The sequence below is a fragment of the Muntiacus reevesi genome, chromosome 4 (assembly GCF_963930625.1).
Source record: "Muntiacus reevesi chromosome 4, mMunRee1.1, whole genome shotgun sequence".
In the NCBI taxonomy this organism is placed as follows: Eukaryota; Metazoa; Chordata; class Mammalia; order Artiodactyla; family Cervidae; genus Muntiacus; species Muntiacus reevesi.
This window is the reverse complement of record NC_089252.1, coordinates 146,136,475-146,158,390: the sequence shown is the minus strand read 5'-3', so window position 1 is coordinate 146,158,390 and position 21,916 is coordinate 146,136,475. Positions and strand designations below refer to the sequence as shown.

The window sequence follows — 21,916 nt, the reverse complement described above, 5'->3', positions numbered from 1 at the left end:
GAAATAAGCCAGACCCAGAAAGAAAAAACTGGAGGATCTCACTTATACATGGAACCTCAAATTGTCAGACTCACAGGAGCACAGAGTAGAATGATGGCTGCCAGGGTCAGGGGGTGGTGGGGTGGGGGGAGTGGGGAGATACTGGTCAAAGGGTGCAAAGGTTCAGTTATGCACGATGAATAAGCTGTGGAGATCTAATGCACAGCATGGTGGCTAGAGTTAACAATACTGTATTGTGTCCTTGAAATCTGCTGAGAGGGTAGATCATAAGTGTTCTTGCCACCAAAAAACAAAGAGAAAGTAACTATGTGAAGTGATGGATGTGCTAACTAGCTTGATTGGGGTGATCATTTTGCAAGTTACATGTACATCAAAATATCATACACCTTAGATATATACAATTTTTCTGTTGTTTTTGGCTGTGCCATGCGGCATGTGGGAACTTAGTTCTCCTACCAGGGATTGAACCTACACCTACTGCCGTGGAAGCGTGGAGTCTTAACCGTTGGACCACCAGGGAAGTCCCTATATACAATTTCTATTTGTCAATTCTAGCCCCAATAAAGCTGGAAAAAAGAATCTCCTTATTTTTTGGATGGGAGAACTGAGCTCTAGGAGGCTCGGGGCTGGCCAGAGGCACACAGACTGGAACAGGGGTAAGAAATGAGGAAGGGGGAAATTCTTAGGAGGGCCCACCATTGGGGGTCACAGTCCCTGGGGCAGTGCCTGGCTCTATACGGTTTCACCTTTTTCCTGGGGAGCAGAGAAGGGCCTCGCACAGAGCAGGCCCTTAAAAACTATTACTCAATGAAAGGTTCTCCCACTGAATCGCCCTGTTACCTTGCTAACTATATTTTGATCCCTGTTTTTAAATGAGGGAACTGAGGCTCAGAGAGGAAGAATGACTCAAAGCCCGCCATGGCCCACTGGGCTGCAGAGCCCAGACACAATCCACTGGGACTGGCCTCTTTCTCCTGGGCTGGAGATGACCAAGTAGGGCAGGGATTTGGAAATCAGGGAAACAGAAAGAGGAGAGGAGAGGGGGGAAGGAGGAAGAGGAATAGGGACTGCAGGGGAGTGGAAGGGCAAGAAGCCCTTGGCTAAGAGTCCATTTCGGAAATCTCATGGGATTCCCTAGTGGCTCAGTTGGTAAAGAATCTGCCTGCAATGCAGAAGACCAAGGTTCAATCCCTGGACCAGGAATGTCCGCTGGAGGAGGGAATGGCAACCCACTCCAGTACTCTTGCCTGGAGAAATCCAAGGACAGAGGAACTGGCGGGTTACAGCCCATGGGGTCGCAAAGAGTCGGACACGACTGAGTGACTAACTCTTTCTTTCTTTCTTTCTTTCTTATTGGAAATCTCAGCCTCTTTCCCTTAAACCAGAACAGAATCAGACTGTTACTAATGGAAGGGAAAGTGCCTTGTTCAGCCCCTTCTGTCATCTTACAGACAAGGAAACTAAGGCCCAGTGGGAAATGTCCCATGGAGGATGACAGGCCCCCACAATGTACAAGTTCAGCTTCCGTGAGAGGATATAGGCTTTGGGGGCCCGAATGAGGCTGCCAGGGAAGAGAGGACTTGGGAGGCAAGGGTGGTATGAAAAAAGAAACCACACCAGGATATTCTGCTTCTGTCCAGCCCTGGGGGCCACTGAACTAGAGGGGCCTTTTCCATCATCAGAAAGCCTGGGAGCAAGCTGGGGCGTGGGGGGCGGAGGAGGCAGGGGCAATACATTCACCCTAGGACAGGAAGCAGCGTCAGCAAAGTGACTGATGGAGGCAGGGGTGGGAAGTGGAGGAAAAGAATCCGCAGAGGGGGGAGTGCTTCATTTTCCCCATGGTGAACCCCCACCCCTCGATCCTCAGGGAAGGGCCTCAGAACCCAGGCCTGTGGGAATGGGGCCCTGGTTTATTTGCTTCCCTCCTACTTGCCAATCCCCTTCATCACCCAGATCAAAAGGGTCATGCCCAGGAAAATCCACTTCAGCCCACCAGAACCAAGGTCCTCTGAGCCCAGACCCAGGGCTCGTGCCTGGGAAAGGATTATCACCTCTGACTTCAGCCCAGTCCACACTGGTCCTCCTCGCCAAGAACCACCCTGCTGACCAGACCCCCCAGAGAATCCTGGGCCCTGCCCTCCCCACATCCAGCATTCCCAAGTGAAGTCTGCCCATATGGCAGGAGATGGTATCACCCAATGACATCATTTTTTTGGCCTGATGAGCTTGCAAACAAGGAAAAAAGAGGGTCTAAGAGCCCAGGAAAGATGCCATTGGCTCTGAGGCTCATCTCTGAGGAAAAAAAAGTGGGAGCAAAAGGGAAGCCCTTCTTCTGTTTCCTCTACCCAATCCTTAGCACCACCCCAGAGGACCTTCTTCCTTTGCCCAAGGCCCTGGTGGTTGTATAATTCCACAGGCTGTCAATGTTACATAACCCTACTAGGCCAGCCAAGCCTCTGCCCCAGTCCCCCTCCTCTACATTTCAGGCCTAAAACAGAAACAAAAAGAGAAGACGTTTTATCCGGTCCCATTCAGTACCATGTCTGGCCAAAACCAAAACAAAAATTAGAACATCCTGAAGCAGGGTTGCCATAGTAACGCCTCAGCCACAGGGGCTGTATCCAGAAATGGAAAGATGACAGGGAGTTGGAGGGGGGGGGGGTTCTGTGGAGGGTGTAAAAGATGAGTATAACATGGTTGGGGTTGGGATTGGACAAAAGAGGGAGATGCCACATAGAGACTGCCTCTCAGGGCTCATCCTGGGGATACACACACACACACACACACACACACACACACACACACACACACACAACTCCTCAGCTGACTCCTTAAGGAGACCTGGGCATCTGTGAAGGGTCCTGTGATGCCAAAGCATGGGTGGAATGTAGATGGAGGAGAGGAGAGCCTGGTGGGCAGGAAGAGGCCACAGCCCATTCCTTGAAATGGGCCTTTTGGTCCTCTGACTTCAGCAAGGACCACCCAGGACCTTCGCACAAGAGCCAAGCACAAGATGCTTACAGTGGTCCAGAGGGCTTGCTTAGGATGACAGGGAGATGGGGGAAACCTGAGGATGGAGGATGGTGTAGATGGGGGAGATGCCGGTACCTTTCCCTGGGTCATGGTGCCGTCTCTCGGGGAAGGGGTCCCTGAGGCAGAGGCGGCCGCTCGGGTCACCGCAGCCTGCCTGCGTCTCTTCCTTTCTCCGCGTGGGTTCTAGCAACATCCACTGCAGCCGGGCCAGGCGGACCGGAGCGTACCATCCAGGCACGGGGGGTGGGGGGAAGAGGGGGCGGGCCAGGAGGCTGCTGCGGAGGCCTCTGCGGAGCTGCAGGCGGCGGAGGAGGAGGTGGAGGAGCACCGCCCCCTCCTCCCACCCCCCTCCTCCCTGGTACCCTCACCCCCGGGGGCCAGGGAGCTCAGCGCTGCGGCACTGCCCAAGTGGATGTGCCCGCGCGGGCGGGAGCAGGCGCGGGGACTCCGTGACACCCGACCAGCTGATGCTGCCTGCCTGTAACTGGAGCTGGGTGACAGGGCCTTATCTCTGCACCATCTCTGCCGCTGACAGGCTCCATCGTACCTATGCCTTTCCCCCCTCCCTATTTGGATGCCGCCCTGGTTTCTATCTCCATCTCCACCTCCCCTCTCATCATCTCTGTTTCATCATTCAAACTGGAGTGGGAAAAGTCTCGGATGTCTTGTCTACCCTACTGTCTCCCTGGGCCCTAAGTTCCTGTGGGCCTTTAGGCAAACCATGTGGGCTTCTCTCCTTGCCTCCCTTTTCTCACCTGTGAAATGGAAGCAAGAGGCCCCTCCTGACCTTGTCACAGAGACATGGGCAGTGGGAGGATGCAGCTTCTATTTTTTCTCAACCCTGTTGGGACATTTTACCAGATCTTTCTGGAGAGACCTCTAGTTCTGTCTCAAAACCTTTCCACCCCCCTACATTGCTCCCTTTTTGCCTCCAATCTCAGCCTCCACCACCCCTGTTATCCATCTCCTCCCCTTTCCAGAGCTGGTCCCACCCCATTCCCCAGTCTTGTCCTTGGGACTCGGCCATCACTGAGCCCTGTTTTCTGCGGTTGCTGCAGTGTTGGTGTGGGATTTGCAACCTCAAGGGCTGGGCTCGAGTCCCAGAGTAGTCACCACTGGCCGTGTGACTTTGACAAAGCTTTAACCTCTCTGAGTTGCAGCATCTCCTGTGGGAAGGAGGCTAACAGTGGAGCTCTGTCCATCCTAGATGTACTGTGAGACACAGGGGTGACGGTGGTAGAAGCACATTGAAGACCACAAAGGGCTGTGGATGTTTGAGTTATCATTATTTGAAGAATCTCCTTTGAGAGTGTCTTGAGCTGCCCCAGGGTGAGGACTCAGAGATCTGCCTAAAGAAGGATCTGAACCCTGAAGGTTGGGAGGAGAAAACAAGATTTGGTGCAGGTGGGGGTGGCCTCCTGCCTTCTGCTTCCTTGTCATCTCCGAGCTTGACCCGCCTAGTGACCAGAGAGAAAGCAGGGCCCTGGGCTGGCAGGTAAATTGTTGATGTCTTTTTGCCATCTCCTACTCCATAACTACCAACTTCCCACACACTTGCTCAAACCTGGGCCTCCCTGTCCTGAGTCGTTGTCCGCAGCCCCCCACCCCCACCCCACAGACACAGTCTCCTCCCCATGCCCCTTCCTGTCCTGTCACTCTCCTCCCCAGCCCTTCTCCCTGACCCCTTCTTCCCACAAGCTGCCTCCTGGCCCTGGCACTGCTGAAGCTCTGCCCAGCATTCCAGATTCTGGCCTTCCCCTCCCTCCCTCTCTGATCCTGTGTTCCAGAGCATTTTCCTTCTCCTGTTTGGCAGCTTAAGTGCCATCTCCTCCAGGAAGCCTCTGTGGCCCCTAGTCTGGGTTGGATGTACTCTTCTATACTTTCAGAGTGCCCTGACATAGCACCTGTCACCTGGTACTTGTAGTTTGTCAATTTCCCCATTAGTCTCTAAGAGATCCTGTCTGTAGCAGTTTTTGTGTTAGCAGGGCTGAAGACTGTGCCAGGCATGTGGAATGAATGAATCTTATTACTGTTATCCAGACGTACAATGTTATGCAGAGCCTCAATTTACTTAGGCCTTGGCATCCTTCTGGGTTTGTGACTCTTGCCTACTCCTTGTATCCCCATTCCTCGGCTGTAGCTACACAGGCTTCTTGGATGTTCTAGACTGGATCAAGCATAGCACTTTGCACTTACTCTGTCCTCTGCCTGGGATCTCTACACACCCCCACTTTCTTCGCTGCCCTGCTCAGACATCATCTTACTAGGGGGAGGGATCTTCCTGTTGTCATACAAGCAGCAATGCCACCAGTGTACGTGTACTCAGTTCACTGGACAGTCCCCTTTTCCTGACTCACCTGTATTTTTTCTCATGGCAATTGTCACCTCTGATATTTATTTTTGTTTAGTTTTTTGGTCTCTTCTTCTCCCATCAGCTATATGAGAGGATTCATTTTGCCCTACACCCCTGGGTTAAAATAGTGCCTGGCATGGATGTAGAAGGTGCTTGATAAACATTTGGCTAAGGAAAGTGCAACATTATATACAATCCTCATATTCTTTAGACATTTTGACATTGTCAGTGCTATGATGTTTCTCAGATGTTGGGCTCTATGACCTTGACGTAGAGTTGGACTTATTGACTCTTGACTTTGCTTATATATCCCATTATGTAGTCTTCATTCATCATTCAGAAGTTGGATTGCTTGTCTAGTACTCCATTGGCCTCTGGAGGTAGTGAAGTCCAGTGATCAAGTTCACAGACTTGAGAGTCAGGCAGCCTAGTTTCAGATCCCAGCTTCTCTACTTGAAGACTGTCTGACTCCAGACAATTACTTCCCCTCTCAGAGCCTCAGTTTCTTCATTTGTAAAATGGGGGACAGTGATAGTACTGACTTCACAAGGCTGTAGAGAGGCTGAAGTGATATCTGTAAAGGGCTTCACACAGTGCCCAGCACATAACAAGGCCTCTGTAAGTAAGCTATTGGGCTTCCCAGGTGGCTTAGTGATAAAGAATCCACCTGCCAAGCAGGAGACACTGGTTCAATCGCTAGTCCAAGAAGATCCTCTGGAGAAAGAAATTGGAACCCACTCCAGTATTCTTGCCTGGGAAATTTCATGGACAGAAGAGGCTGGCAGTCACAAAGGTTCTGAGGGATCTCAAAAAGTTGGACATGACTTAGCGACTAAACAGCAGCAACAAGTAAGCTATCAACCTTAAGAGTTATACAAATGTTGTTGAATGAATAATTAATCCCCATCCTCATAAAGCACTCTGTTCCACTGTTATTCATTCTTGATGTGTGTAATGCTTACCTCTGTGTGACACTGTGTGGGGGACAGTGATTCAAAGAGAAATCAGACCTGCAGTCTTTCCTCAAGGAGGAACGATCCATCCCGAGCACGTTCAGAGCTCACCCCTGTGTATCGTGAGGGCTAGAGAAAGTGTAGTTGGGGAGGTTAGAGGGTGGGTGGGGTGCCTGAAGGGATCCAGAAGGGTAAGGAGCTCCCCACGGGAGTTGGGAGCTTGTGGGGTCACATCCTTGAACCCTCAGCCCAGGGAATGAGGTTTACTCCATGCTCATAAAGTAGGGAAATTGGGGCCAGGGGAGAAGGGGCAGGTTTCAAGGTTTTTTTGAGCAGGACATGCTCCAGGGCTTTCCCCATCTGCCAATGCAGGAGATGTAAGAGATATGGGTTCAGTCTCTGGGTCAGGAAGATCCCCTGGAGGAAGGCATTGGCAACAAGCTCCAGTATTCTTGCCTGGAGAATCCCATGGACAGAAGAGCCGGGTGGGCTACATTCTATAGGGTTGCAAAGAGTCAGACACGACTGAAGCAGCTTAGCACAGCACAGCACATGCTCCAGAAAGACCACACTACTGGAGTCATCTTTTTCATTAAAGCATTTTCTTAAACAAGAAGGGCAGGATGGAGGCTTCCCTAGTGGTCCAGTGGTTAAGAATCCGCCTTACAGTATAGGGGACGCCAGTTTGATCCCTGGCCTGGGAAGATCCCACTTGCCGCGGGGCAATTAAGCCAGTGGGCCACCACTACTGCAGCCCATACGCCCTAGGACCCGTGCTCTGCCACAAGAGAGGAACCCCCACTCGCTGCCACTAGAGATAGCCCACACACAGCAATGAAGACCCAGAGCAGCCAAAAATAAATAGATTTTTAAAAAGAAAGTGAGCAACACGTGGGAAGGACTGAATGAGGGAGAGGCTGCACCTCTGGAGGTGCAGAGACATCATGGAGACTTCAGGAGACTTCTGGTGATGGGCATTCAGAGCCCAGGCTGACTGAGCTGGGCTGAGCTCAAGTGTGGGGCCTGCATGAGATGCTTCACTTCTGCATGCCTCAGGTTCCTCTTCTGTGAAGTGAAGGTGGAGAGTTAGCGTTGGTAAAGCGCTCAGAACAGGGCCGGGCATATAGCAAGTACTCCATATGTGTTTGGTGATTTTAAAGTGAGACAAATGATCCAGGGACAAAGATGGAGAGAGGCAGATGGCTTGGAGCAGAATTGACCACACTTGGGAAGAGGCTGGACGTAGATAAGAAGTGAAGGGGCATCAGAAAAGACCGGAGCTTGGAGACCAAGTCCCTGGGTGAATGGTGCTATTATGAGAAGCGAGGAGATGCTGATGCGCTCAGGTGGGGTCGGGTTGAGTTTGCGGTGCCTGTGGGACACCCAGGTGGTGATATCCCATAGGCGGTCAGCTGGAGGTCTTGGGCAGGACCTTACATGGCTCAGGGGACAGTAGGCACGGATTCTAGCGGAACACCTCTGCCCTTCCTGCCCTGGAGCCCAGTCCTGGGGCCTCGTGGAGTCTAGCAGTGGGTCACCAGGGACTAAGTGGCCACTGGTCATTAGCATGTGGACAGTGGCTGGATCACCGGGAACATGAGCAGAGCGAAGCCAAAGAAGGAAGAGGAGGGCAAGCAGGCCTGGAACATCATCTGAGGTATGCAGGGGGTGGAAGGAAATTATTTACCTCCCTCCAGAATCCCCTCACCATCTTCAACCTCCAGGCTGAGGTGGAAATGGAGAGATCTGAAGACCACACGTCAGTGTCTTCAGGGCTACTCTTCGGGCAAGGGAGCTCATAGGCCCCCGCTGTTTCTGTTTCAGGCCCCCTCCCCTGTCAGGTGCACACCGTGGTGGCCCATCCGGATATTTGTTCTGCTGTGGTTCCCAGTCAGTTCCGTTTTGGGGCAGGTGCCAGGGGAGGGGGCTGAAGGTGTGGACAGAGGCGTCACTTCTCATTTTACAGCCATAGAAGCAAAAAGCCAAAGAGGGCTAGTGACTAACCCAATGTTACATGACAGGTTGGGGGCCGTGCCAAGGTAAAAAGCGTGAATGTGACCCCGGCTCGGGGACCATCAGCCCAGGAGTGATTCAAAATGACAACACTTAGAATAGGTGTGGAGGACGAGTTGGAGGGGTTCCCAGGCTTCCTAGGTGGGCACAATCAGAGTCATTCCGTCTCCCCTCCCCAGATCCACACCCATACCCCTAGTACACCCAGCCAGTAGCAGCACCTGCCCCCGAGGGTGAAGAGAGAACTGCAGAGGCAGGGGCTGGAGCTTGGGTGGCTCAGCGCAGGTGGATCTCAGGCTGGGCTGCAGGAGGCTGCGGTCCAGGCGTGCTCTGGGTACCAGCGCACCTCCCTGCGTATACCAGGGCCCCAGGTGTGCAGCCACCCACAAATATTGAAGCCTGCCATTACTTTGCAGGTCCCTGGCCCCCTACCCCTCTCACTGCTATCCTTGCAGGCCCTTTCAAATTCCTCCCTTTCTCCCCCCTCTACCCCCAATAGCCCTACAGCAAAGAAACCAACATCCGGTCCAGGCCAGTCATAGCCTGGTTGCACAACTCCTCTATGCTGGGGTGTCCATTCCTGCCTCCCCCTCCTTCACCCCAGGACATACTGCCTCCCCAGACACGGTCTGCAAAGCACGGGAACACGACGTCTCTGGCAGGCACCAACACCCTGAATCACCTTCCAGCTGTAGGAATTGCTTACGGTGTGAAATTGCATTCCTGCTGCTCTCGGCAGTATTGGGGGCCCCTGAGAAGTCATTTCCTTCCCCCTGGGTCTTGGTGTGGGTGCCCGCCCTCCCTGATTCCTGGGATAGTCACAGGTTGTTACGATCACTTGTTGTGTTCTGTGTTCTATGCGCGTGCATTTCTGCTTCTCCACCAGATGCTCCTTAAAGGTAGGCTCTGTCTCTTGATCCTTAGAGCAGTCCCCGCTCCCCAGTCTCTTCCACCTGCTCGAGTTCAGTGATAAAGTATACAGGTTTTGGATCTAGGTCCATTTGGGTGCGAATTCTGACCTTGCTACTTATTATATGAGTGACTTTAGGCAAGTCACTAAACTTCTCTGAGCTTAGTAATGGATATCCATTGATTTCATTCATTCGTTCAACCAATATTTACTGAGCTCTTACTACATCTCAAGCACTAATGTATATACAACAGCCAACACAAAAGATGCAATTCTCTGCCTTTGGGGATTTACTTTTTAGTGGGGAATATTAACATTTGTCTCATTGGGCAATTGTGAGGACTTGATGAACCATCATATGGAAAAGGCTGAAACAGCGCCTGACATGGTAGGCTTGACACACTGGAGCTGTTGCCATGCACGTCCATTCAGGACCATTTGCTGAGAACTTACTATGCGTCAGCTCCCTGCTGGCTATCAGGGAGACAGAGATGGGCAGAACGCCCATCCATGCCCACAAGGAGCTCGCAGTCGAACACACGTACTGTGTAACAACGGGCTCTGTCTGAGTCATTGTTCAGAAGCTTGTAACCAGCATCAGTTGGTATTGCTTTCACAAAGAACCATAAGTTTCTAGAATGTTAGGTAGATGAGAGAAAGCTGTTTGTCCCCCAATATCCCTCAGATAAAGCCATACATGATTGATGGTTATCAACACTATGGTTTGGGGAGGTTCAGAAAGAGGTGTGGTTATATTTGGTTGGGAGATCAGAAGGGATTGGGGGAGGTGACTTTTGAACTGCATCTGGAAGAGTGAAATTTAATAGAAACAATAGTGGCAGAAAGAGGAAGAGACCCCCATCCCCTTTCCCAACCCTCTATCCTTGGCCAAGATGATACCAGGCTCAAGATTCCACCATTAGAAATACATTTCTTTGGATGAGACTCCAGGAGGTTGCTGACAGGGGGCAAAGCATTCCTGTAGAAATAACATGGAAGGATGCATCTGAACCATGAGAAGAATGGTGGGGAAAAGAGACCTAGAAACAGTGGCGAGCAGGGTAATATGACTGGGGGAATAATAATAATAGCTAAAATTTATCGAGCACTTAAGTGTTGGGCACTGAAGTAAGTGTGCTGCATGGATTGTTTCATTTAGCCCTTGGCAGCAGAGGTAGGTCCTCTTATCTCCATTTTACAGATAAAGAAACTGAGACTTGGAGAGGTGAAGTGACTTGCCCAAAGTCTCCCACACCTGGCAGTCATCAGCCAGAGCCCAGCTCTCAACCACATGTGGTCCCACCTCAGTTACTGTTTTCTAACCAGTCAGACGGGGTTAATGGCAGCTCCTCTACTGAGCTGCAAGGCTTTGGTGATGGACATAAAACTCCCTGAGTGGTGTGACATGCTGTAGGTCTTCACATGGGCCATGTCCCTTCTCTTTCTCCAGAGTGGAAAGCTCTGTTTCATGAGCCTGATAAATATTTCAGTGGTATCTATGTGGTCGAGGCTATGCAGCCGGTTCCCTGTAACACTTGTGATCAAACTGGGAGACGTCCTGGGCCTGTTGCAAGTGTTCGATCAGTCTCACTTAAAAAGAAAAAAAGGCCTCTTGCTTGAACAGTTGATAGTCGTCACTGGCACAAGACAGATCTGCAGGCTTTTCTGGAGAGAGGTCAGAGCATGAGCCAACCCAGGGTCCCATTTCCCAAGCAAAGACACAGCCAACCCAACAGCTATCGATGGGCTCCTCCTTCCAACCCGGATGCCATGCCAAGGGCTCCGTCACGCTTGGGGTCCTGGAAGGGTTGCATGGAGCCCAGAAAAGAAAACAAGGAACACAAACCGTGCCCCGAAGGCAGGGGCATAGAATTGAGGGCAAGTTGACCTGGGTTGATGCCTCTTGAGCACTTTTTAAAAAAATGCTTGGTTGCAGTAAGAGTATTTAATATGTGATCTACCTTCTTAACGAGTTTTTAAGGGCACAATCCAGTATTGTTAACTATAGGCATGATATTATATAGCAGATGTGTAGAACTTATTCATCTTGCATAACTGAAACTTGATACTCATTAAATAGCAACTCTCCACTTCCGCCTTCCGCCAGCTCCTGGCAGCCGCCATTTGACTCCCTGCTTCTGTGAGTTTGACTTAGACATCTCACAAAAGGTAATCACGAGGAATCTCTCCTTCTGCAACTGGCTTATTTTCATTTAACATAATGTCCTCAAGCTTCATCCATGTTGTCATATATAGAAGAATTTCCCCCCCTTTTAAGGTTGACTAGCACTTTACTATATATGTATAATATATATATGTATATTTAGAAACATAGAGAAAAGGTGATATATATAGATAGAGAAAAGGTGATATATATATCACCTTCTATTCTTTCAGGCATTCATGCATTGTTGGACATTTAGATTATTTCCACATCTTGGCTATTGTGAATAATGCTGTAATGAATGTGGGAGTCTAAATAGCTCTTTGAGATCCTAATTTCAGTTCTTTTGGATAAACACCCAAAAGTGGGATTGCTGGACCATATGGTAGTTCTAGTTTTAATTTTTTGAGGAACTGCTATACTGCTTTCCATAGAGGCTGCACCATTTTACATTTCTCCCAACTGTGTACAGGGTTCCAGAGTCTCAACATCCTCCCCAACATTTATTATTGTTTTTTTCTTTACTAAAAGCCCTCCTAACAGGTGTGATGTATCTCATTGTGTTTTTGATTTATTTTCCCTGATGGTTAGTGACTTTATATTTTCATATACTTGTTGGCCATTTGTCTTTTTTGGAGAAATGTCTATTCAAGTCCTTTCCCTATTAAAAAAATGATAGAAGTATAGCTGATTTACAGTGTTGTGTTATTTTCTGCTGTATAGTAGAGTGAATGTTATACATATACATATACGCCTGCATGTGAAGTTACCTTGATTGTATCTGACTCTTTACGATCCTATGGACTGTAGCCCACTAGGACAGACTAGGCTCCTCTGTCCATGGGATTTTCCAGGCAAGAAAACTGGAGTAGATTGCCATACCCTCCTCCAGGGGATCTTCCTGAATCAGGGCTCTAACCAAGGTCTCTTAAGCCTCTTACACTGGTAGGCAAGTTCTTTACCATTAATGCCACCTGGGAAGCCCCACATATCCATACATATCCACTCTTTTTCAGATCTTTTTCTATATAGGTCATTACAGAGTATTGAGTAGAGTTCCCTGTGCTATACAGTAAGCTCTTATTAGTTAATCTATTTTATATATAGTCATGTGTATATGTCAGTCTCCCAATTTATCCCTCCTCCCCCCACATCTTTGCCTGTTTTTTTTTTAATCAATATTATCTGGAGCTTTTTTGCTATTGAGACAGGATGACAAGCGAATGTAAAATGTCTTATTCATAAGTTTTTATGTTAACTACATAATGAAGTGATAATATTTGGGGCATATTGGATTAAATAAAATATTAAAGCTAATTCTACTTGTTCTTTTTGCTTTTTCATATGAGTATTAAACAGTTTAAATTACGAATGTGCTCGCATTTTTGTCTCACATATTTCTTTCTATTGAACCTTGCCGATCTAGACTGATCCCTTCCCCACCGCCCACTCTTCTGAGGGGAACTCCATGGGAAGATGTCATGGGGGAGACTCAGATGGAGAGGGTCTGTGACAAGTTGATATAAGATCTATCCAGACTAGGCTGGAAATGCAGAAAGATGCTCGAGGGGAGAGCTGTTCTATCCCAGAAGTGGGGGTTCGGAACAGGTACTTTTCTCTTTCACACTCCATATTTCTCTGTTCATACATCTGCCTCCATAGGAGACTATGAGCTCCAGGACAAATAAGACCTTGTTTTATTCATCTTCATATCCTCAGTGCCAAGCACAGTGCCTGCCATAGAATGAGTTATTGAAAACATGCCTGCTGGGCCTTCCCTGGTGGGCCAGTGGTTAAGAATCCACCTTCCAATGCGGGAGACGTGGGTTCTATCCCTGGTTGGGAAACTAAGATCACACATGCCCGGGGGGCCACAAAGCCCACGAACTACAACTAGAGGTGCCTGCGTGCCACAAGGAAGACCCAGCATAGCCAGAAACAAAGAAAGAGAAAAAAGAAGACCTGTACTACTCTAAGGATTGACACGAGGGACAGATGGGGAGAGAATCCAGACAGCAGAGCATGGTGCTGAGATGGTGCCAGGCCCACCTGGGTGGCTACAGCACTTGGAGATTTTAATCTTTAAATCTTTGAAATTATAATCTCCAGAGAAGAGTCAGGTTGAACTCATCTACACTCCTGAGGAGCTGAAGACAGCTGAGAACAGGCCGTGACCCTGAGGTCATTGCATCCAGCCTCCTGCCTCTGTACTCCCTTCAAAGAATCGAGTCCTGTTCCTCCTGTGGTCAGCTCTGGCCCAGTGCTTCCCCGGGTGTGCACACACATCTGGGAGAGAGATCACTGGGTCTCTTCACACTCGGGCCAGGGTGGTAAAGGCTGCTAGTGCAGCCCACGGAAGGCGGAAGCGTTCAGCTATTCCTACCTGGCACAGCTCTGCCTCCTTTTCAAGTTCGGGCCCAACCCTTGCCCAATTCATGGATCAGCGATTCTCAAGAGCACACTTCTCACACACCTTAAGTCTCGAGGTGGGGTCTAGTTGGCAGGTTCCCACAGTTCCCACCCTTGATGAGCCTCTTCTGCCCAGTCACAGGCAAGGTAAAGAGGCAGCAAGATCCAGGAGGGATTGAGTACACAGGAAGGACCCCAGAGGAGCTCAGAGGGACAGATGGTAGGACTGTGTGTTGAGCAGCCTACTGTGGAACGTAGGCACCAGGATTCTGGAGCTGGAATGCCTGGTTTTGAAACTCAGCTTCTCCACTTGCTGTATGTGACCTTGGGAAAGTTAGCTAACCTCTTTAGACCTTAGGTCCTCACCTCAGAAATGAGCACAATGCAGGTCCCCAGCTCAGAGGGTGGTTCAGAGATTCCATGATTGAAAATAAATCAAGCACTTAGAACTGGACCCGGCACATGGCAAATAGTGTTAGAGGTAGTCTAGATCCCTCACATCACACTTGGGGAAACAAGGCTCAAAGAGAAGTGATAACTAGGGCACAGTTATCCAGACAAAATGGTTTTATATCATTCAGTTTTTTCTTTTAGTTTTTAGTATGGAAATTTTTAACTTAAAAATGAAGTAATAATATGATGAACTCATTATGAAGAAGGGTACGCATAACTTTATTTTAATGACTGTCAGACCCACCTACACTTCTACCATACCTCTAGTGGTTTTTTTAGCCATGCTCCACATGGCATGTGCAAACTTCATTCTCCAACCAGGGGTCGAACCTGTGCCTCCTGTGGAGGAAGCGTGGAATCTTAACCACTGAACCACCAAGGAAGTTCACCCCTGGATTCTTCTGAAGCAAATCTCAGCTGTTATATCAGTTCATTTGTAAATATTCCAGTATGTATCTCTAAAAATAGCCGTGCATGCGTGCCAAGTTGCTTCAGTCGTGTCCAACTCTTTCAAACCCATGGACTATAGCCCTCCAGGCTCCTCTGTCCATGGGGATTCTCTAGGCAAGAATACTAGCGTGAGTTGCCAGTACCTCCTCCAGGGTACTTTTCTGACCCAGGGATCGAATCTGCATCTCTTATGTCTCCTGCATTGGCAGGCAGGTTATTTACCACTGGCACCAACTGGGAAGCCCCTAAAATAGCCGCATTACCATTATTACTAAAATATTAACAATAATGTGTTAATATCATCAAATATTCATTCATTGTTCAAATTCTCTCTCATTTCTAAAACAGCTTGTTTAAATCAGAGTCCAAATAAGTCCACTCCACATCAAGAGGCCAAAGTATTGGAGCTTCAGCTTCAGTATCAGTCCTTCCAATGAATATTCAGGACTGATTTCCTTTAGGATTGACTGGCTTGATCTCCTTGCTGTCCAAGGGACTCCCAAGAGTCTTCTCCAGCACCACAATTCAAAAGCATCAATTCTTCAGCGCTCAGCCTTCTTTAGGGTCCAATTGTCACATCATATATGACTACTAAAAAAACTATAGCTTTGACTAGTCGGAACTTTGTCAGCAAAGTAATGTCTGTGCTTTTTAATATGCTGTTTATGTTGGTCATAGCTTTCCTTCCAAGGAGCAAGCATCTTTTAATTTCATGGCTGCAGTTACCATCCACAGTGATTTTGCAATACAGGAAAATAAAATCTGTCACTGCTTCCACTTTTTCCCATTCTATTTGCTCTGAAGTGATGAGACCAGATGCCATGATCTTAAGTTTTTTGAATATTGAGTTTCAAGCCGGTTTTTACTCTCCTCTTTCACCCTCATCAAAAGGTTACTTCTTAGCATCCCCAAAAGTGATCAGTTTTTTTTTAAATCATGAACTTGTGAATTCAAATGTATTTGAAGGGTTTTAAATTATTGCCACTATAGTTAGGATATATTTAAAAACTTGTTTTATGGCTTAAATTTATTGAATGAAGGTAATAAAAAATAAAGATAACCATTGAAAAACCTAGAGAACTCCAACTCTGGAATCAAATAACCCAGGGGTTGAATCCTGGCTGTACCACTTATGAGCTTGGTGACCTTGGTCGAGTTACTTAATTTCTCTATTTTTTTCCTATCTCCCCATGCCCCAAAGAGGAAAATGGTTAATAATAACTAACATTTATTAAGTGTTTACCATCTTTAAAGCATCATGCTAAGTGCTGTAAAGACATAGTCGTGTCTGACTCTTTGTGACCCATTGGACTGTAACCCACCAGGCTCCCCTGTCCCTGAGATTTTTCAGGTAAGAATCGTGGGGTGAGTTTCCATTTTCACCTCCAGGGGATCTTCCCTACCCAGGAATTGAACCCGTGTCTCCTGTGTCTCCTGCACTGCAGGCAGATTCTTTACTGTTGAGCCATTGGGGAAGCCCGGTAATCCTCCTATCAGCTCCATAAGGTAGGAGCTATTATCATCCTTATTTTAGGGATAAGGAGGAGACTAAAACATAAACTGGTTGAGTAATTTGTCAAGGTTGCATACCTAGAAAGAGGTGGAACTGGGACTTGAACCCAGGACAGTCTGGCTTCAAAGTATACCATACTGTAATGGTTATTGTGAAGATTTGAGATGGCAATGACCATTCATTGGATACCTACTGTATGCCAAGCACTTGGCCTGACTCCAAAGCCCACACATATAGCTGGTACCCTATTTTCATAGTGTTGGCTTGTGGTAGGTGAGTAATTAGTGAGGCTTATTGGTGGTTGTAGAAGTAATGGCTGCAGGAATGAAAGATGGGACAAGGAACTAACCAGGAAAATGGCAGGTCCTGGCAGACAAGAAAATCACCGCAACAGGGCAATTGTTGGTCCTGGCACTTCGCCTCCGAAATGGAGCAGGGTCAGGTCTGGCACCTGGTGGAGAGGGCAAGACTCCTGCTGCAGCTGGGCTCTCTCCCTCCCCAGGTTCCCCCTCACCTGCTGAGACGCAGGCCTCTTGCCTAAGAACGCAGCTGTTCTTGGTGGGTTCTACGTCCACTGCCATTATGGTTCTCATCCTACTTGCTTCATTAATCAATTAGGACAGGAAAGTTCCCTCTGCTTCCCCAGAGAGGCCAGGATGGCCCTCAGGTAGTCTTAGAGGACAGTCCAGGTCCTACCTGGCTGGTGGGGAGAACAGAGAGCCTGGGTACAGTTGGGAGTAGGGAAATATCAATAAAAACACAAGAGCAGCTTTTCCCAAGCACCTGCTGGGTGCCAGGTGAGGGTCAGACCCTCACAGTGCCCAGAGAACGTGGATGTTCTTATCATCTCCGTTTTGCAGATGAGCTAAGAGAGGTTAAGCAACTTTACCCGAGGCAGGTGGCAGATCCAGGAATCTCATCCATCTCATCTCATCTCATACCCAACTCCACATCGGGTACAGACAGACCAGGAAGCAGAGTGCTGTGGAGGCAGGCGATGCTGGAGCTCTCTGGGTAGTGAAGGGAGGAGAGCATTCCCGGCAGGAGGAACAGTCTGTACAGAGGTATGGAGGCGTGAGAGGGTATGGCCTGTTCAGGGCGGCGATTAACTCTGTGGCCAGACTGAAGGGTGTGTGAGGAGGAGTGGCAGGAAATGGAGTGAGAGGGGCTGCTAGGGCCAAGGTAGAAACCTCAGGTTCTAGGCCAGGGAGCTGCAGTTTTGTTCTTGGGAGGCGGAGATGTAGGGCCATGGTGGGCATTAAGCAAGAGGACTGACGACAGTGATAGCTGGGTTTGCAGGGTGATCTGGGTTTACAAGGAGCTTTTTGAGGTACATTATCAGGTGGAAACTCATGTCAATTCTAAGAACTACACATTTTGCAGTTTAGAAAACAGACTCAGAAGAGTTCTGAGACATGCTTTACCGAGAATATGACAGCAAGTAATAGGAACAAGAGCTTCCCAGGTGGTGCTAGAGGTAAAGAACCCACCTGCCAATGCAGGATATGTAAGAGATGCAGGTTCAATTCCTGGGTCAGGAAGATCCCCTGGAGGAGGACGTGGCAACCCACTCCAGTATTCTTGCCTGGAGAATCCCTGTGTCATAGGCCTCACAGAGGAGTCTGCAACCTCCATAGAGTCTCAAAAAGTCGGATATGACTGAAGCAACTCAGCACAGCACAGCAAATTAGAAACAAACATTCACTGAGCTCCAACCATGTACTAGGTACGGGATACATCAGAGAACAAAATATAAGATAAATCAGTAAAATGTCTAGCAGTTAGAGGTGCTCTGGAGAAAACCGGATGGAACAAAAGAAGCGAATATTCTTTCTGATAACTAATATTCTGTACTAAGGGTTACCCGTGCTGGACTAGGAGATGCCCCAGGTCTGCCTCAAGAGCTAGTAAGGGCCCCAGTGGGGGAGAGTTTGGGGATGCCAACTTAGACCCTGATTTCTCTGTGACCTTGAACAAGGCAGACCCTCAGTAAACTTGTTGCTAAGTAAGGGGACTATACTAGACAAGGGGTTTTTCATGTCAGAAGCCTCAAGAAACATCTCAAGCTGACCCAAGAGGTCCAGGGAAGGGACACTAATTGGAGTATTTTATTTATTTATTTTATGTTTATTTGTTTTGCATTTTTTTGTTTGGTCACTTTTTTTTTTTTTTTTTTTTGCTGTGCCACATAGCATGTGGGTTCTCAGTTTCCCAACCAGAACCTGAACCTGTACTCTCTGCATTGGAAGCGCAATCTTAACCACTGGACCATCAGGGACTTCCCTGGTTGGTATATTTCAACAAGTCCATGGGAAACTCTGAAAGTACATCTGATTAAAAACAACTAGATTATCAAGGTCCCTTCCAAATCCAGTTCAATAAATTCAATATGACACATGTTTACTGAGTATCCCCTATGCCAGACACTGCCCTGCAGGTTTGAGATAAACTAATTGGAGTATTTTATTTATTTATTTTATGTTTATTTGTTTTGCATTTTTTTGTTTGTTTGCTCACTTTTTTTTTTTTTTGCTGTGCCACATAGCATGTGGGTTCTCAGTTCCCCAACCAGGACCTGAACCTGTACTCTCTGCATTGGAAGCGCAATCTTAACCACTGGACCATCAGGGACTTCCCTGGTTGGTATATTTCAACAAGCCCCATGGGAAACTCTGAAAGTACATCTGATTAGAAACAACTAGATTATCAAGGTCCCTTCCAAATCCAGTTCAATAAATTCAATATGACACATGCTTATTGAGTATCCCCTGAGCCAGACACTGCCCTGCAGATGTGAGATAAACCAGTGCACAAAATAGAAGATAAATTAGTAGAAGTTTCTAGTAGTTACAGCAGCACTGGCCAAGTGTGATGAGGAGAGCTGGTTCGGGGAGAAGTCGCAGGGTTCGATAGTATAAGCAAGGTGACTTGAAGGAGACGAAGGAGTAGCTGAGTGTATATCTGGGGGAAGGATGTTCGGAGCAGTCAGCAGCTAGAGCAAGGGGCCTGGAACAGCAGTGTGCTTGCCAGGTCCAGTGGGTGAGAACGAGAGGTGGAATAAGGGGACAAGGATGGCCATGGAATGCTGCTGAGCATGCTAAGACACCCTCAGCCCTGCCCTGAATATCTTGACTCTGATCTTGACCCTGAATCCGTCTCTGCCATGACCTCTTCCCTACTAAACTTTCATTTTAGGGACCACTCATCATAGTAAAGGGCTTTCCAGGTGGTGCTAGTGGTAAAGAACCTGCCTGCCAATTCAGGAGACCCAAGAGCTTCGGGTTCAATTTCTGGGTCAGGAAGATAGCCTGGAGCGGGGCATGGCAACCCACTCCAGCACTCATGCTTGGAGAATCCCATGGACAGAGGAGCCTGGTAGGCTACAATCCATAGGGTCACTAGAGTTGGACACAACTGAAGCGACTTACCATGCACACACGCATCATAGTAAATGCCAGTACTGCTAATGCCAAAACAGTTACTTGTATGGGTGAGCATTTTGCATTTTCCCTCCTTAAACCTAAGTGTGTTCAGCCTCACCTAGTCTTCTGTCCCATCCAAATCTTCTGTCCTTCCCTTCCTAACTCCTTCCTGGGGCCCCAGGTATGCATAGCCTGGAGGAAGGGGAACAAGGCAGGTGGCGAGCATGTGGCCAGTGTCATTCTTATTGTCCCAACCAGGCAGCAGCTTAAGGTACAGTATCCCGGAAAGAGAGAACCCCCAAATATAACTGTCCCAGAAATTAATCACTCTGAGTTTCTGGCCTAGAATCCCAAGGTAAGTAAGACCAAGCCCTCCTGGAGATCCCAGGCTAAGGCAGTGGGCTGGAAGGAGTGGAACTGGGTAGGAAAGGAGAAAAACACAGACACTGAAAATTCAAATGTATATACAGTGTGTTGTTTCAGATTCTCAACCGAGAGGTAAGTGACCCCCAGGGATACAGGGTTCAACTGATCATTATCTACCCATTGGGGGACCTTGTGTGAATCAGTTAACCTCTCCTCTTGGGCCTTGAAAAGCATCACGCTCAATACATATATTTAAATAAGTGTGTTTCAGTTCCTTTGCATGTTGTGTGTGCATACACACTAAGTCACTTCAGTTGTGTTCGACTCTTTGCTACCCTGTGGATTGTAACCCACCAGGCTCTGTCCATGGGACTCTCCAGGCAAGAATACTGGAGTGGGTTGCCCTCCTTGCATGTTAAATGGGAGTAATAATAATACAGATGACTGAGGGCTACCCAGAGCCAGCTCATTCTCTGGTCCTGCTCGTGACCCCCACCCCCAGCCACACTTGCAGGTCCCCCCCCACTGAAGTGTCAAGTGGGCCACCAGGCCATATCTGTTGAGAGGAAGGTCATACCAGTTCATGGATGTGAACTTGACTGCAGAAGCCAGCACACAACTGATGTAATAGTCATCAAAGTGTTCTACTGGCTGCCTATTTTAATAAATAAAAATCCAGGAAACCCAGTTACATTTGAATTTCAGATAAAGAACTAAAGATTTTTTATTGTTATAAGTATGTCTCACATGATACTTGGGACTGTAGAGGAGGCAAAAATTTACCCCATCCTCTTAAGGTTTTTTGGCTGGACCTGAGAATTAAACTGCCATAAGACAGAGTAACAGGAGAAAATCATACACATTTCTATAAATTTTATTGCTAAAAAACCCAAAGAAATGGTGAAAACTACATGTCTTTATATTGGATTGAACAAAGACAAACAATTGTGGAGAAGTAACCAAACTAAATGGTGAGGCTGAAGGAAGATAAGAGTTTGCTTTTTTTCTTGGTACAGGGAAGGCATCTTTCACATGGAAGTTGTTATCTCCCGTTTTCAGGAAGAAAAGAGGAGATTAGGACGCCCTTCTTAAATCTGCTGTCTTTCAAGTGCCTTTAGCTCAAAGTCGGACACAACTGAAGCGACTTAGCAGCAGCAGGAGCAGCAGCAAACCTTTATTTATGTCAATGGGGTCTATTTGGGGATGACATATTTATAATACAAAAATATTACTTATTGTGTACCTGAAATTCAAATTTGTCTGTTCATCCTAAATTTTATCTGGAAAACCTACTGATGACAGTTTATGGGCTGGCTGAGATGATAGGGATGTGGGGCCAGAAAATGGCTCTGCAGTGGTCGAACTGAACTTGAGGATAAGGGTTAAGACATTCACCAGGGCTGTGGGGTTATTGCTGTGTCATTGTCTTAGGCTGTATTTGCTAGTGAATCCTGCCGACTCAGAGGCTTTCCAGGTGGCACTAGTGGTAAAGAACCAGCCTGGCAAGGCAGGAGACATAAGAGACATGGGTCTGATCCCCAGGCTGGGAAGATCCCCTGGAGGAGGGCACGGCAACACACTCCAGTATTTGTGCCTGGAGAATCTAATGAACAGATGAGCCTGGCAGGTTACAGTCTGTGGGGTCGCATAGAGTCGGACACAACTGAAGCGATTTAGCACTCAAGCATTCACCCTCAGACTCAGCCCTCTTGGGGCTCCCAGTCAATCTCTCTTTCCTCCGATCTAGGCAACTTGTCCTCTCAGGACCTGCCTGGATGCTGCACTCTGTAAGCCCAGAGCTGTACTGAGTGATAATATTAGTGCCACTTACTGTGTGCCCCCCAGGGGTCCAGAGTCATGCTGCTCGCCCTAGAGAT

General features: G+C 48.0%; 1 protein-coding gene across 1 annotated transcript in view; it reads right to left on the bottom strand.

The window, feature by feature from the left end:
• Positions 1-3,253, bottom strand: part of FAIM2 (Fas apoptotic inhibitory molecule 2) — a 35,444-nt gene extending 32,191 nt beyond the window's left edge. The window contains exon 1 of the mRNA XM_065932119.1: positions 3,109-3,253. Coding sequence (XP_065788191.1) covers positions 3,109-3,123 — 15 coding nt within the window. The 5' untranslated portion in view covers positions 3,124-3,253. The remainder of the gene's footprint in view (positions 1-3,108) is intronic.
• Positions 3,254-21,916: the final 18,663 nt, after the last annotated feature.